This window comes from Neophocaena asiaeorientalis, unplaced genomic scaffold (assembly GCF_003031525.2).
Source record: "Neophocaena asiaeorientalis asiaeorientalis breed wild unplaced genomic scaffold, Neophocaena_asiaeorientalis_V1.1 scaffold721, whole genome shotgun sequence".
Lineage (NCBI taxonomy): Eukaryota > Metazoa > Chordata > Mammalia > Artiodactyla > Phocoenidae > Neophocaena > Neophocaena asiaeorientalis.
The window spans coordinates 1537921-1555849 of record NW_020175365.1 but is presented as its reverse complement, the minus strand read 5'-3'; the positions used below and the strand labels follow the sequence as shown (position 1 = coordinate 1555849).

The window sequence follows — 17929 nt, the reverse complement described above, 5'->3', positions numbered from 1 at the left end:
AGTCTTCTACCCCCCCCCCGCCCCCCACATTGATTAACATAGTCATTACATAGTCTATTTCTAGACTCCATTGTGGTCCATTGATGTTATCACATTACCGCAGATTTTACTTTAATTTAAAAAAATCTTTATTGGAGTATAGTTGATTTACAATGTTGTGTTAGTTTCTGCTGTACAGCAAAGTGAATCAGTTATACATATACATATATCTACTCTTTTTTAGATTATCTTCCCATATAGGTCATTATAGAGAGATTACTACAGATCTTAAATTATGTTAGCTTTATACTATGTTTTAAAGTCTAGGTCATTGTCATTAATTTTTTTTTAAGTTTTATTTATTTATTTTTAACATATATATTCTTCCATTTGAACTTTAGAATTAGTTTGTGATTAGTCCCATTGGGATTTAAATCTAATGTCATTAAGTTTGGTGGAAGTGACATTTTTTAGAAAAATAAAAGTTTTTTCCATTTGGGAATGTAGTTTTTCTCTATTCAGATCTCTTACGTTTTTCAGCTAAAATAGTTTCTCCACCCATCGTAATAAGTTTCTTCTAGGTATGTTGTATGTTTAGTGTGGTTATTTTGTGTTTGGTCACAAAATACCTTATTTGTGACTATTTGGATTGTGAACATAGGATAGTTTATTTCATTTTTGCTCAAATATTCCAACCATACTTTAAAATAAGTATAAATAAGATTAGAAGGAATGTGCATACTTAAGTGTATAAACTTTTCAAATAAACTTTAAGTATTGATATTACTTATCTATTCATTAATGCAATAAGTTCGAAACAGTTAAGGAATAGAAAATGCAAATTCTTGGGAATGATCAGTTTGTACTTAATGGTTTATAAAGGGTAAAAGTAATAAAGTAATACTTGCAAGTAATAAATTGTAGTTAAAAAATATAAACTCTGTAATGAGATTTTGTTTTTGTATTCTAATTGGAATCTAACTAGAATGGTCTTTTATTAGGAAGAAATCTTCCTAAGTGCCAATTTTTATTTAAAGACCAATTAAAACTATATTCTTTTAACTTGGTGCCTTAAAAATCATAAAAGAGTAATACATTGGCTTTGATATTGGCCCACATTCTGTTTATGGATATTGTAAATAGAAGTAATAGATTCTTAGCAGATTCGACATCGCCATTAATTCTTTTCTTTTTCATATTACAGGTTTTGCAAAAGGCATCAAATTAAATCAAGTTCAAATATTCCCTGTGTCCCCAAAGACTTACTGATGATGTCTGAATTTGTTCTTCCAAGATTTATTTTTTGTCTTATTCAGTACTTAAGAGAAGGCTATAATGAACCAGGTATGTTTAATCCATTTTTCATTAGTACTCTTTTTAAGTTCTCAGCAAAGTTTAGCACTAATAATGAAGTGAGTTTTTTCAGATACCATTTTTTTGCTTAACATTTTTTATGTGATGACTATGAAATACAGAGACTAAATAAAAACACACTAAATATCAATTATATAACCTCATTGATACTTGTAGTAGGCACAGTTTGGCAGTCTCTGCTGCTGGGATCGTAAATGTTTCTGATCAAACTTATTTGGCCTTTTGCAGATGAGGAAATAATTATTTTATGGGGTTAAAGTGACTTTATTTGTGATTCTGTTATAATAGAGCATAATTAAGAAGTCCTGGAAATGTTTGACTTTAACTTAGATTTTTAGAAGATAAAAATTTCACCAGTATCTTTCTCTCCCCCTCTCTCCCCCTCTTTTTTGTAGAGGTCTATACATTTTTATTCCCCTCCATATATAATAACTTATGAGAGGGTCAAATTGCTCACTCCCATATTACCGGTAGAATGCATGGGCGTAAGGATCCTAATAGTATTGAAAAGAGAAAAGAAACATGCAAATTACAGATATTCTTCTTACCTTTTAAGATTTAGTCACAATCTTGATTAATATGCATTAGTTAAATATTTGTATTTAGATAACATTTATTAAAGTTCTCAGTCTGACATTGTGAATTACAGATATCAATTAGTGGTATGAAACAAATTTATTAACTTTTTATGATGTCTTTTACCTTTTTAGTGATACTTGGATTTTTATCATTTAAGGGACTTCATTTGCATTACTTTTAGAGCTTTTAAATTATTTAATTCTATAAATCTTAAATCCAATTTGAAACTATGGCACACATGTTTATCTTCTATTTTCCATCCTAAAAGTGTGAAGAAATATGTATCTTCATCATTTCTAGAACTATCATGTTATTTGCATTGTGAGCGAATACTTATAGTTCTTCACTTTTACATTTTAAGCAAAATATACAATCTTTTGTCAAGTACTTCTGTTCCTCTCAGAGTATATCTTAAAATATAGAAAGAAATATTATTTTGATTTAGTCCCAAACTGCTTTCTCTTTGGAATGAAGGAAGTGGAGACCAGCTGGGTTATTGAAATTGCCTTCCATTTTATTTCTCATATGCTAGTTAACAGATTTTTTGGATGTTTACATTTTGTACTACAAGTGTCCTATTTTAGAAAAGTAATAGGTAGAAATCATTTATTATGAGAACCATAAAGCTTACAGTTAGTTTAATCAAAGAGTAATTCATACGAGTGTATTATATTTATTTTTTCCTTGGTGACATTTAGCAGTTCTAAGTGGTAGATGACATACATACATAGCTTTGATAATTATGTTACCATTATCTGAAAACATAAAGGAATGAATGGAAGTACTTTTTTTGTCTTAAGATGAGTTTCATGAACTTAGGTTCATGAAGTTTCCCTCTGTATATTACCACTTGTGCTCAGCATTAATTTCTTCTGTGTATGCAAAATCTCTGCATTACTTTCTGCAGAGATCACTGTTTAAAATTAAAGAAAGGACTTGAAATCATCTAATCTGAGATATGGAATCTCAGATAATCTTGTGGTTTGACAGTTGCCTTGAATTCCATTTGCCATTTCACCCTACCATCCTTAGACCAGTGTCAGAGCTTGTGTTTGGGCCCTTGGAAATCAAGAACAAATGCTAATTAAATATCTACTATGTTACTACATAAGTCATTGGGGAGAATATAAAGAAGAATAATATATGGTATTGGTTTTCTACTGAAAAAGTAAGGTTTTTTGGCTTGGATTCCATGACTCAGAGTTATCTAGAATTTCATTCACAGGTTATCTTTGAACTAGGTTGTGAGTTCCTTGGGGGTAGGAACTATGTCTTATTTAGTTCTGCTTCTCAGTGCCTGTCATGTAGTAGATACTGAATAAATATTGAATGAACTTGATGACCCCTTTCCTGGGCACACAGGCCCCCTGTTAGCTTCGTTATATGTATTCTTCTTTTAACCAGTTATGGCTAAGCTCTAAATCTCTCTATTCACTTCTTCCTTTTAGACCTCAGTTTCTCTAAAACATCTTTTTTTCTTTTCCTCTTAAATATTCTTTTTTAGTTGCTGTCCAGGTTTCTTCTCTCCCCCTCTACCAGCATATCTTGCCTGGTATTTTAAAATTGTTTTAGTAAAAAATCCATATTTTTCATTTTAGTTGCTTTGACCTCTAGCTAATATGAATCTGTATTTTTGGAATATGATAATGGATGGGTTATTTGCTACAAAGGTTTAAATTTAGAGCTGACATAATTTTGTCCTAATATTCTTATACTATCTCGATATATTTCATTTGTCCTGTTTTATTTTAGAGAGTGATCTTAACTTTTTTCTTAAACACTGTTTATTTAATTTTGAGATGATCTTATGATTACATATATATCTGGAAGTTTAGGACCCTAAATTGAATGCTTCTTACACAAATTAAGTGCTTAATACCTTATGAAGTCATCTCTTTTCCCCATCAGTCTTTTCTCAGAGGACTGACTTCCTAAACAAGTCTATCATAGGCTGGGTGCTTGGTGGGCTCCTGCTTTCTAAAGAGAATTCTTATATTAACTTTTTGATTATAAAATACTTTCATCTAAGTCATCGTAATTTTAAAGAATAAAATATTGTTCTTAGCAAAATATTTTAAAGTTGATTATATTTTTTTTAGCAGCTGATGTACCATCAGAAAAAGACCTTAACAAAGTCCTTCAGCTTTTGGAACCTCAAATTTCCTTTTTAGAAGATCTAACTAAAATGGGAGGAGCAATGCGGTCTGTTCTTACTCAGGTTTTGACAAACCAACAAAGCTACAAAGATCTGACTTCTGGTGAGTAAAATTTAGAAGAGAAGAAAGTTAAAATTTACTTATATTACTAAAATAATTTAAAAGTTGTGTATTTTAGAACTTAAAAGTAAAATGTAGATTTTTTAAATAGAATGCTAAAGCTGGAAGTTATTAAGAATACTTCTTAGTTTATGGATGAAGAAATTGAACCCCAGAAAAATTAAATGACCAGTTTAAGACCTCACAACTACCTGATTTTAGAGTTGGGACTAGAACCCAGGTTTCCTAAATTTGGTGTGACATATTCGTAATTATATTCCACTTCCCCTTTTCCAAACAATAACAGCAACCACTTTTGTGTCTTCATTTTTGTTATTCTAAACGTTTGTGTCGTGTGGCCTAGGATTTTATAGTGATGTAGAATTTAAGTTATTAAACTTGGAATTATTAAGTATATTTGTACTGTTATATAAAATAATTTCGTTTTTAAACCTTTAGTTCAAATTTATAGTATGGTAAATATATCAATTATTTAAAAATCTTATAAATAGTTTAAATAGTGTTCTTTATGCTGGCTCATGAGCAGCATGTTTTGAAAATTGAAGTATACCTTCTTTCTTTAGAGTGGTGAAGTTTTTATGTGTACTGTTAACCATGTATTATTTAGAGATAGTCTTATCTGATGTATTTATTTCTTTAGTGAGTACTCATTAAGCACCCACTGTGTGCTTGGCTTTGGGCTAGGTATTAGAGCTTGGAGTAGGGAAGGTACGTAGTAAGCCAGGTACTCCTATCTCTGCCCTTATAAAGCTTATGGTCTAGTGAGTGAGATGACATTAACAAAGTCTCCAAACCAAAATATTGTGTAAGTATAAACTGTAGTAAATAACTGTGAAGGGATAGGACAAGTGTGTATAAAAGGGAGACCTGATTTCACTGATGGAGGAGGTGGGAGAGCTTCACTGAGGAAGTGACATTTGAAGTAAAACATTGAGAGAAAGTCATTTAGCTAGAGGATGTGGCGAGTTGGGTGGTAATGGGGTGGAATTAGATTCTGGGTAGAGAACGTTTTCTGCTTCTGACTACTGGACTAGCCCTTATGTCAATAACATAAAACTGGAAAAAATGTGAGGCAGTTGTTTTCAGACATTAGACAGCAGGCAGCACAAGACTGTAAACCTTTGGGAGAAAGGAAAAGCATGAGATGAGCCTCACAATTCTCTGAATCTCTGTCTGGGGATAACTTCCTGACTGTAGTATAGAGGGCTGGCATTGAAGCAGGGCGTGGTGGTCCAGCTGAGTTAAGGAGGCAGAGGTCACAGTTTAGGGCAGCTGAAGCAGTTGGAAACTGGAATCTTTGGGGCAGAATAGCAAGAGTTTGTGGGGTAGATGTATGAGGGACCCCTAGAAGTGCTTGGCTGAGAACTGAGATACACATGTACAGGATGAGACTACCTAAGGCTTATTAGAGAGTGCTGTGGGGTTACTGCTATGGGGTTAAAAACAGCTTTTAAAGATAAAGGTTAGGCAGTGTTGGGAGACATTGGAGTATCAGTGCAACCAGACTAGAGAGACCTTACCAATACCCTAGGCATCAAGTTGACACACCAGAAGACTACACCTGAGAGTAGGTTCTACTCTAGATCAGCCTTAATGGAGCCTAGAACCCTGACAGAGTTTGGAGATTATTCCTGTCAATTTACAGGGCTTTTTTAAGAATCTCAGGCTTTCTATAAATCTGCCCCTTACAAAGTATAAAACCAAGTATTTATGAGTTCTAGGTGATCAGACTGTTTATTGAATGTCTTGTAGAATTAAAATTAATACTCTTCAAAGGAAGGTAACAGAATCCAGAATCTTTGATAACATGTCGTTAGAATGTCCAAGAAAAAGGACAGTAATAGAAATTGACCTTGAAATGGCCTAGATATTAGATTTAGCAGATAAAGACATTAAAGCAACTATTATAAATATGTTGAAGAAATTAAAGGAAAATATGTTCAAATAAGTAAAGGAAAATATGGTGTTAATGAGTGAAGAGATCAGGAATCTTAGTGAAGAAATGTAAACAATAACAAAAAAATTCTAGAACTGACAATTACTGTAGAATGCAATTGACAAGTTCACTGGATGGACTTAGCAGCAGTTTGGAGAGGATAGAAGAAAGACTTAGTGAATTTGAAGACAGATTAATACATTATTCAATCTAGAGAACAGAGAGAAAACACAACAGAGCCTCAGGGACCTGTTAGATAGAATCAGATGACCTAATGTACATGTAATTGGACTCCCAGGAGGACAGGAGAGTGGGAATGGGGCAGAAAAAAAATTTGAAAAAATCATGACTAAAATTCCCCAAATTGGATGAAAAACATTGATTTATAGATTCAAGATGCTTACTGAACCCCAAACATGATAAATATTTATAAAGAACATAACACTTAGGCACCTCCTAGATTCCATGCAGAGGGACCAGCATGTGGAAATATTTAGGGTGAGAGTGAGCTTACTTTTTTAAAAGGGACTAAAAAAGGCTATTGTGGTTGAAATGAAATGAATGTAGGGGGATAGTGGCCCAAATAAGGCTACCACATTAGGCTAGATCCAGATTAGGTAGGCCCTTGTTAGCTATTTAAGGTTTTATATCTTATCCTGAATGTAGTGGGAAGTCATGGGTATATTTTAATCTGAAGAGTGACATGATCAGATATGTGCTTTAAAAAGATGGCTTGTTATTTTGCCAAGAATAGATGGGAAGGGGCAAGAACAGAAGCTCAAGTGCAGCAGCCTAGGATAAAATGATGGTAACTTGTGTTTGAGTTTTGGTGATGATGCTAGAGAGAGATCAGAATTATACCTGAAGGTCTGTTATTTCTTCAGCCTAGAAAATGGTTCTGTAATCAGAAACTATCAACTGTTGGGAAAAAGAACAGCAAGTTGTTCTTAATCATTGTAAGAATGTATTCCTTGAGAATGATTTATGGTAATTGTCTTCTTTTAGTTCTACAATTCTTTTAAATTCTTATTTCTTGAAATTAAAAAACAAAACAACAAAAATCTTTAGCTAACTTGTAGTGATGGAAATTACATTAGGTTTGATTCAGAAGTTTAAAATTTGTAGTCTAGGTTCATTTCTAATCACTGCTTGCTTACTCACTGGTTATTATGTTATCTTTGTAAGCCTCAGTTTCCTCACTTATAAAAATGGTGATAATATGTTCATTTTTCTCAGGCTTGTTGTGAGGGGTTGATGAAGTGTATTTTGTTAGTTAAAAGTATTACAAAAATTTCATCTATTATTATTGAGATAATACATGGCTTTTATTATTCAGGAGACATTTAGTCATTTCTTACATAGGACCCCTAGAAGTCCTTTATTCTTTATAGACTAACTGGTTGTTTTTAGTTTTGGACTTGAATTGAAGGATAGATGTATTCCTATCTGTTTAATCTGTGCTGAAGGTTTTTGTTTGTTTTTTTTTTTTTTTGCGGTACGCGGGCCTCTCACTGTTGTGGCCTCTCCCATTGCGGAGCACAGGCTCCGGACGCACAGGCTCAGCGGCCATGGCTCACGGGCCTAGCCGCGGCGCGGCATGTGGTATCTTCCCGGACCGGGGCACAAACCCGTGTCCTGTGTATCGGCAGGCGGACTCTCAACCACTGCGCCACCAGGGAAGCCCTGTTTTTTGTTTTTTTTTAAACTATCCCAGACAGACATTGGGCAGAGATTTAAAAAGCAAAACTAATCTATTGCAATTATTGAGGCTAGCAAAGAGAGGAAATTGAGAAAAGCTCAGCAAATACTAAAGAAACTCATTTACTATATATTTTTATAATCAGAGAGATTGAAACCTTAATTAAAGATATATAATCTGCTTAAGAGGTGGCAAATGACATGGTAACTTGGCTTTCAGACAGAGAATAATTTTTCCTTTTAAAGAACTTTCAAATGTCAGTATTTTTATTTTGTTGTTATTCTGTTCTCCATAATATATTAAAAAACAAAAGACAAAATTGGCATTAATATGCTCAAATGCTAAAGTGAAAGACCTAGGATTGTTTAATTCTAGGACCTAAACTTCTCAAAATTTTGGAATAAATTTGTTTTAACTGCTGCTTCTGTAGAAATTATACTTTTATCCTTAAATGTGATTATAAAAACATTTTATGCTTGGTAAAACAGAAATTAGTAATCTCAGTTACTGTTTGAAAATTCTACTCAGGCATTATCTTCTCTAGTAAGCCTTTCCAAAAACTGCTTTGGGTTAAGTCTGGCTGCATGGTATTATGAGAGCACAGGTTGTTAAACCAGATGGTGAAGTCTGCTACGTAATTGTCATTTACCGTATTATCTGCCTTTCTTTATAGTAATTTTAAGTTCCTTGAAGGCAGGAATCATGTCTTATTAATCTTTGCACCCCCTGTATTTTGTATGTAATCTCTGGCATATTCTAGATACCCAGTTAGTTAGTGGATTTCATTATTTGTTATAAACATGCTGTGCATTCTGAGATTGTTAATGCCAAACATGAGCACAAAAATGTTGTCTGAAGCTATCTTATATTATTCATTCTAGGGTTTCCCCTCCATTAGAATATTCATCTATTTTATATGTGTATACATTAGTTATTGAGATGGCTGTACTTATGTTTTGAATGGAATATTTTTTCTGATTTTAAATTTATTTTAAATATTAGGTCTTGGAGAAAATGCTTATGCAAGGAAAAGTCATGAAAAATACCTTATAGCTTTGAAGAGCTCTGGACTTACATATCCTGAGGATAAACTTGTATATGGTATACAAGAACCATCTGCTGGCACTAGCACTCTGGCAGTTCAAGGTTTGTTTAAATATTTAATTTGAACAATGATAACTTTTCTGTACTAAAACAAAAAACCCTTCAAACATTACTCATTATTGAAGAAATTTAAGTGCTGTGTCATTCTTTGTAAGAAAGTAGTGAAAGTAGTAAAAATTTGGAAGCAAGAAAGGATAGAGTCATCAAAGAAGATATTTCATTTTTCTTAAGCGAAATTTGGTTAGTATATCAGAGGTTCTGGTTCTAACTCATGAAAAATGTAGCAGTTGCTATTTAAGAGTAGCCCCAAAGTTTAGTAGTTCAATATTTTAGTAAACCATGGTTTAAAAGTAAAAGAAAGCAATCCTTCTGAAATACCATGTGTAATTATTAAATCTGGGTTTTCACTGGAGATTTCCTATTGAAGTATAAGCCTGTTAGGCTCAAATTTATTGAAGATAAATGTTGATTTCTGCCAAAATAACTGTTAGAATGAGTTGTCTTAACAAAACTTAGTTTTTTGATATTGTTATGTCTCAAAATAATTTTAAAGTAAAGCAATATATAACAATTATGAAGGGCAATCTTTTTTCTCCTTTCCAAAGGTTTTGCAGGTGCAACAGGAACATTGGGACAATTAGATTCTTCAGATGAGGTGAGATTCAACATTTGAAACTTTTTAAAAGTAGAATTTTAAAAGTTTAAGAACTACCGTACAGATTTGTGGGTATTATCTAGTTGGAATTCCTCATTTTATAGACATGGACGCTGAACCCCAGAGTGGAATAACTTAGTCAAGGTCACACAGTTACTTAGTGACAGGACGAGAACTACAACTAGATTTTTACTTCTTGTTTGTAAATTCATTTCTCTTTTCACAGTTTAGAAATGGGAGATAGAAAGACATAGAGATATTTCTCCTATGAAAATATCCCCAAATTTATCCAAGTTGTCATATGCACAATGAAATTGTTGTTAAAAAATTTAGCTAAGTCTAGAATAATTTGCTAGAAGAATGTGAAATGTAGCTTCTTTTCTAATCTCATAATAAGGTTATATCTTATATGTCAAAGGTTATCAAAAAAAGCAATGTACTGGGCAATAGATTGTTAATTTGAAATTTCAACTTTTATCGTGTTTATTAATAATAAATGTTTCTAATAAATTCCTTATAACATTCCTGTATTTTGTTAGTATACAATTTGTAAGCAAATAGTTGTTTTTTGACTTATATCTGTTTATAATCTTGGTTTCTATAAAACCTAAATTTCATATTTTTATTGATTTATATATTTAATGATTGACATTTTAAAAACTAAATCGTTGTTAAGCATTTACATGTTTTTCCTTTGAAAACCCATTTTGATTTGATAATATCATATGAACTAAGCCAAATATCCTTCTTTTGAAAACATGATTTCTTTTATGGAAGTCTTATAATTGATCTAATGCCTTATAATTTAAACTTTGTAGTAGTATATTTCCCCTCTAAGAAGGCTCCCACAAAATGCAACATTTTGTGGAGTCTCACTTTGGTCTAACAATTTTATTTCATTTATTATTTTTAAAAAATTTTATTTATTTATTTATTTTTAAAGTCTTTATTGAATTTGTTACAATATTGCTTCTGTTTTATGTTTTGGTTTTTGGCCGCAAGGCGTGTAGGATCTTAGTTCCCCAACCAGGGATTGAACCCACACCCCCTGCATCGGAAGGCGAAGTCTTAACCAACCACTGGACCGCCAGGGAAGTCCCTGGACTAACAATTTTAAAGAGTTTTCAACAAATTGGATAGGCAGTTTATTTATTTATTTGAAATATTTATTTGGTTGCCTTGGGTCTTAGTTCTGGCACGTGGGATCTTTGTTGTGGCATGTAGGATCTTTCATTGTGGCCTGGGCTTGTCTCTAGTTTTGGCGTGTGGGCCCTAGAGAGCGCGGGCTCTGTAGTTGTGGTGTGTGGGCTCAGTAGTTGTGGCATGCAGGCTTAATTGCCCCGTGGCATGTGAGATCTTAGTTCCCCAACCAGGGATCGAACCTGCGTCCCCTGCATTGGAAGGAGGACTCTTTACCACTGGGCCACCAGGGAAGTCCCTAGGTAGTTTAGTATACTGCTTCTGAGTTTTACTCTGGAAGTAGAGTGTCTGGGTTTGAATCTGGCTTCTGTACCAATTAGTAGTGTGACTTTGGATAGGTACCAATTTCTCCATGCCTGAATTTCCTCACCTGTAAAATGGAGGTAACAATAGTACTTAATGCCTGGGGTTATGATGATGATTGAATGAGTTAATATATGGAAGCACTCAGAGCAGTAGTGCCTGGCATATTGTAACACTATAGGTATGTTTGTTAAATAAATAAATTAAAATAAAATCATTTAAAAAATTGTATAAATGGTTAGCTATAATTTTTGCTTTTTTGTTTTTTTTAGCTTTAAAGAGTTACTTCTAAGAACACTGCTGCCATAATGACAAATGGGGAAAACTTGCTGATATTTAAAATAGACTTTCAAAAATATATACACTATTGACTAAAACAGTAATAATTTTGTTTTGAAGCTAGGGGAAGCGAGTAATGGGGGTAAGAATGCTAATTTTTCACATGTCGAAGAGGGAAGTGATTAGGTAATAGATAGACATACGATTTTAAATTGGTTGTTCTGCTTTCTTTTTCTTTTTTTTTTTTTTTTCGGTACACGGGCCTCTCACTGCCGTGGCCTCCCGCTGCGGAGCACAGGCTGTGCGTAGTGGGGGGAGGGGCTGGGGGATGGCTTTTGAATTTCTTCTAGAAATAATTTCTTGAGGGATATCAGAGGATATGAAATAGGGCCTTTCTTTGGTCATTACCATTGCTTTTACTCTGTTCTTTTTAGGTCCTCTCTTCTGTTCACTTCTTTTAGATTCTTTGTTTCAGCAACTTCTGTGTGTAATATAATTTATATAATCATTTGTTTCTTAGTTATGATTATGTCTCAGTGTAAATATTGTAGTAAATGCTTTTTGATGGTGACAACTTCAAAATACTTCATTTAAAAAAATACTTCATTTCAGTATGTTTTCTCATAAAACACTTTTTATAATAGTAGCTGAGAACACTTTTAGAGTATGTGAATTATATTTAACTTATATATTTAAAAACAGTAAGACTTTCTGATCTTTAAATCATACTTTATAATTAAACTTTTAGTCTATTTAAAATTACTTTTTATAGTTTATATATTTATCACATTTTCCAATTGGATTGAAAATGGGGTCATTTGGACATCTGAAATCTTAAGAATTTGAAGTAGAGTTGTTTAGCTGGAAGTGGATTGAAGGGATATCTATTTTGGTTTTTCTTTTTTTTTTTTTTTTTTTTTTTTTTTGCGGTACGTGGGCCTCTCACTTCTGTGGCCTCTTCCATTGTGGAGTACAGGCTCCGGACACGCAGGCTCAGTGGCCATGGCTCACGGGCCCGGCCGCTCCACAGCATGTGGGATCCTTCCGGACCGGGGCACGAACCCCTGTCCCCTGCATCGGCAGGGGGACTCCCAACCACTGCGCCACCAGGGAAGCCCTATTTTGGTTTTTCTTTAAGAGAAATTTGAGTTTCAGAGTTAGGCAGATCTGAGTTTGAATATTGCCTCATAATATTGCTGTGCTTTCTGCCAGGTTTTAAACTTCTGAACATCAGTTTCCTCATGAAAAAATGGTGATAATTCTAATGTTAGGATTAAATGGGATAACATATGGATTACCTATTATGAACCAGATACAAATTAGGCTCCTGATAAATGTTTTCTGTCCTAGTGCTTTATATGTAGAAGGGATTCAAATACTGAAGTTTTGAGCTATCATAGGTCATATGATAGACATTTCTGCTCATCTTTCCAGAGGAAATAGTTTATTAAAGCATGGTTTAAGAGTGATGAAGTTTATCTTTAAAATTTAAATTAAAAATTTACCCAAATATCACACAAATACATTGTAGTTGTTTTGCCAGTATTCTGAAATATGAATAAACTACAGTTTATCCAATCATTTTTATAATTTCCAATTTTTAATTAAAGATACAATGCTTATATTTCTTTTTGTGCAGATGTGCAAATAGTTCTCTGAGATATGGAATTGCTAGATTACAGGGTAGGCATATCTTAAATTTTATTAGATTTATTTTTCTGATTATAAAAGTCTCACACACATATTTAAAATGAGAAGTATGGAAAAGTACAAAGATAAGACCATTACCCAGGGCCGATCATAAAAGGGTTTTAGTGATAGGAAATTTTCTATTTAAGATTGTGATCATAATTTTTATACAAAAAATTCATTTATGTTTTATTGACTTATGTACTACAAAGTCAAATCTTGAGTTAGAAATCGAAAAGTTGTATATAACAAAACAAAAATGGGAATCAGGAGGAGGCAATTTGCAGGTTTAAAAATTTAATGAATGCTAGAGCTAAAGGAGACCTTAAAGTTCATCTTGCCTAACTCTCTTATAGATGAGGAAGCTGAATTCCAAAGAATTAACTGATTCACCCAGGCAAGTGAATTTTGTCTAGTTAGTAGTGGAGTTGCAAATGGTCGCTAGGTCTCCTCCCTGCTGGTCTTTAGTTTTTTATGTAAAGTATATAAGCCACTGTTCTTCTTATTATTTCTATACAGCAAATTTGTCCTAAACTTTGTGGCTTAAAATTACCATTTTTTGTTTTGCTCACAATTCTTTGACTCAGGAATTTGGGAATGGCAGCCAGGCAGTTCTCACTTGCTTATCTCATGCGATTCCTGTTAGTTGTTGGCTGCAACTGCAGTCATCTGAAGGCTCAGCTGAGATGGAGATTTAAGATGGCTGATGGACAGAGCTGGCAGCTGATGCCGACTGTGCACAGGGAGCTCAGCCTGCATGTGGCTTTTCCAGTATGGTGGTCTCAAGTTGTTGGGACTTCTCATATAGTTATGGCTTCTCCCAGGATGAGTAGCTCAAGAGCAGAAGCTGTGGAGCCTTTTCTGAGCTAGCCTTGGAAGTTACATAGTATCACTTCCACTGCATCCTGTTCCTTGTGAGTTGCTAAGATGGGCTCAGATTTAATGGCAAAGGAGGTAGATCCTGTCTCTCGAAGGGAGGAGTGTCAAAGAATTTGTAAACACGTTTCAAAACTTCCACAAGTGCCATTTGCCATTCTTTTGCCTGGATTCTGTTGATATCCTAGAAATGACTCGTGACATACCAATAATTGAGTATGTATTTTTCCATCTATTTCAGTCGTACTTGTCTGTTGGGAAAAACTATAACATGGTAATGAAATACCACTGTAGCTAGAAATGGCTACTGTAGGGTTTTAACTAAGATCACAAAGTTTTCCTCAAGTATAGTAGTTATTATTGTACCTCAAGAGAGTGAAAGCTTATATTTGAAGTTGTAAGAGTTTTAAAAAAGTTGATCTTTACCTTTGTAAAACAAAAGGAGATATAATAAAATTTTACAGCATTCATTGCAGTTTAAGGAACAAAATATAGTTTTGAATTTAATTAATACTGAAATTACTGAATTTAATTTATACTGAAATTATAAATTTGCATTTAATTTATACTGAAATTATAAAATTAGTGTAACTCTTCTGCTAATCTCGGGGTCTTCTGTTCTGCTTTTATTTTTTAAATGAGAAACATTATTTTAATAGGACCAGTGACCTACATGGAAAAAGCTTCCTTTTGTGCCTAGATATCATAAATAAGAACTAAGTTAATTGAGTTTTAGTGTGATATATTTAGAGGGAAAATATAAGAATTTCCACCCACTCACTTAAAAACTAATGATATTTAAAAAAACTAATGACATTAATATTTTAAATTTGTATTGTACTTCTTTTCAAAGCACTTTTTACATATATAAATGATGAAAATGCAAGCAAATTAAATTTAATAAAGTATGGAATAGATAAAGGAGAAAGTAGATGAAAGGATAAGGTAGATGGAAAGAGTATGATAGAAGAAGAGTATCCAGATACAGATGTTCTTGAACAAATACCTATTTTATGCCATTTAAAAATTTCGTTAAAGCTTTTAAAGCCATTTGCAACTGCAGGCACAAATGATTGTTTGCTTTTAGTATTTATATTTGAAATTTAATGAAGAGCTGAATATGTCTTAAGGATTGGAATTTCTACACCCTTACCTTACAGGCCCATGGGATTATTGAACAAACCCTTTTTGTGATTTCATTCTTATAATTTAACAAATTGTATAAAAAGGAAGACAGGATGAGAAGAGGGCAGTGACATCTCAAAAACTACTATAGAGAGGGACTTGTAACAATTTAAAAAATGTTGTAAGTTAGAATTGGAAGAGATCCTAGGGGTAATCTAGTCCTACCACTTTGTTTTAAAAATGAAGAACCAGGTTTGAAACTCTTAACAGCAGCAAGATTTTTCCTATTTGTAAAGTTTTACTCGAATGTGTATACTATTACTCTCTACTTAATTTTATTCACACAAGTTGTGTCAGGTATTTGTCCCTGCTGTCCCTAGAGTAAGAGAACATTATGTACTCAGCAGGGCTATTTATACACATGACATTCTTCATACTACTATTTCTTACTCTTTTTTTGTGTAGCTAATATGTAATAAGAGTAGAAAATGTTCTTTGTGTTGTATGGAACCAAAAAGAAAAGAAAATAGGAGCACATTATAACTTCATTAAGTATTTTTAAATGTAAATTTGTGTTTATTCATTTTTTGTTTAGATTTATTTATAACCATCACATAATTCAGTTCAGAAGAAAATTATCTCTAGAATTATATGTACATGGGTATAATAGAGAGTTTCTTAGAGAAAATAGGACCTCTTAGATCAAGATAACTTTTCAAGGAAAGATTATATTCACTGTGGCCATTACTGTAGCAATGTCCATTTTTCTCTGTGCAATGACCAGATCATTAATCTCTGTATGAAATCATTTAAAACACTTTCCCCCCTGTGTAACTATAAAAATATGAATGTTCATTGTGGAAAAATTGAAAAACAGAATAAAAAAATAAAAACATTTACCTTCAGCTGTGCTATCCAGAGATAACCTTTGTTTATTTTGTTTGTTTACCTCTAGTCTTCTGTTTTGCATACTCTTACATAACTGAAAAATAAATACTTAACAAAATAAAATAAGTTACTATGTAGATGTGCTCTCAATATTCTTGCCTTTATTCAAGATAGAATGCAATGAAAAGTTAAAACTAATTTGGTCAAAACTTGCAGCAAAAGCAGGATTATTGAAATTGAAAGCCAGAGTAGCTTTTCATAAATGAATAGGTAAAAGAAAAATACTGTTTTATTTTGAGGTATAAGATTTGGTTTTAATTAGTTAGTTATCATAAATTACATTAAAGGTAAAGGGTGGGGTGGGGAATCACAGAAACTTTTGGTGAGAAGGCCTTAGAAATATCTAATATATTTCTTTTCCAGTTTAGGAATTGATTTTACAACATTCCTGACAATTGGTAACCCTCTCCATAAACACTTCCAGTGGTTGGGAGCTTTACTGAGTTTATGAAGCAACTTGTTCCTTTGTCTGATAGCTCTAATTATTAGGAATCTCTTCTCAATACTGTGTTAAATATTACAATTTTCACACATTTCTTCTTGTTTTCCCCTGTAGAAATATTTTAATTTTTACTCCCATAAGACACCCCTTTAAATTTTTAGCTTTAGTTATTTAGTATTCTCTGCTGCTCATAGCTCTTTCATCTGTTTATTCCCTTTTAAAATCTATGATCTGATTTGGTATAGAGTCATAAGGACATCTTGTCATGAAGCATGTTGTGGCCCAAGGTTTTTTGTTAGCCTTTTAGCAGCTATGCTAGACTGTCGCGAGAGCCCCAGTGGTCAAATGAAATGCCCAGATCCCCCACCCCACCCACCCCTTCAGCTCTCAGACAAGTTTGAGAGCTCCCTCTCAGCTTTGTATTTGTAGAATTGATTTAAAGCAAACAGTCTCATATTACAGTGGCTTACATAAATGTTGTTTCCATTTCATTCTAGTCTCTCAAGATCTCCTTTGGATTTTATTTTTATAACCTTATATGTTAAATGTTCCTTTTAGCTTTGTGTATTCTGTATTAACATTCTCTGAGTATTGTTTTAACCAGCTGTGAATTTACTTGACTTCTTTTTATGGAGCTCACATTTTTTTTTCATCTGTCCAGTAAATTCATCAAAGAAAGAAAGAAAGGTTAATTTGGGTTGAAAAACCATCTGTAAATTTTGCAGGGTAGGAGTTTGAATCTGATTTTTTTTGGGGGGGGGTCTTCTTCTCTCATTTTGGATTTGTATATGTATTTTATGCCTGAAACACACATAGCAATATTGTCTACTTCTGTGCCCAGGAACTAGTTAAGGTTTGGAAAGTGTTTCTGAGGGCTGTACAAATGCTGTCTGGGTTGAGGTTATTTATTTCCTCTTTTGTCCGCTGGACCATCATTTTCTCCCAGGGGTTCTGTACTGTTTTCTCATGGATAAATGGGAAAGAACTATAACTCCCTATCATGAATTTGGGGTGGGTGGGGTCTTGTCATGATAACGGAATTGTTTTCATCTTCCTTAATGCCTGAATATCCCACCACTGGAAGTTATTCCTGTTTGTTAAAAGTTTTGTTCTTTCTCAAAATAAAAAAAATGGGACTTGTAATAGATAACACAGTAATCCATTATCTTGAGCAGATTGTTGTAGTTAGGACTGGCAATCAGAATTAGTATTAAAAACATATTTATTAGCTTAAAGCTATAATTCATTGTCATCGTTGAATAAATAGAAAATTAATATTAGCAAAAAGATGATGAAATTACCTATTACTCTATCACTTAGAGGTGACTTACTGTAAACAAATATATTCTAACAGATTTTATATATAGTATATTTTAATGGCTCCGTGCTATATATATGCTGTTCGGTAACCTGCTGTTCTTACTAATGGTAGTTTTGAACATCTGTAGCAAGGGGTATATTTTAA

The 17929-nt window shown here is 33.1% G+C and overlaps 1 protein-coding gene across 3 annotated transcripts in view; it reads left to right on the top strand.

Moving 5' to 3' along the window:
• The first annotated feature begins 1188 nt into the window (after positions 1–1188).
• The window catches only part of UBR3 (ubiquitin protein ligase E3 component n-recognin 3), a 175784-nt gene continuing 159043 nt past the window's right edge, over positions 1189–17929 (top strand). For 2 of the 3 annotated variants that reach the window (XM_024765717.1, XM_024765715.1), the window contains exons 1-4: positions 1189–1323; positions 4032–4190; positions 8846–8989; positions 9553–9602. In XM_024765717.1, coding sequence (XP_024621485.1) covers positions 1248–1323; positions 4032–4190; positions 8846–8989; positions 9553–9602 — 429 coding nt within the window. In that variant the 5' untranslated portion in view covers positions 1189–1247. The remainder of the gene's footprint in view (positions 1324–4031; positions 4191–8845; positions 8990–9552; positions 9603–17929) is intronic. The other variant, XM_024765716.1, reaches the window with a different exon arrangement.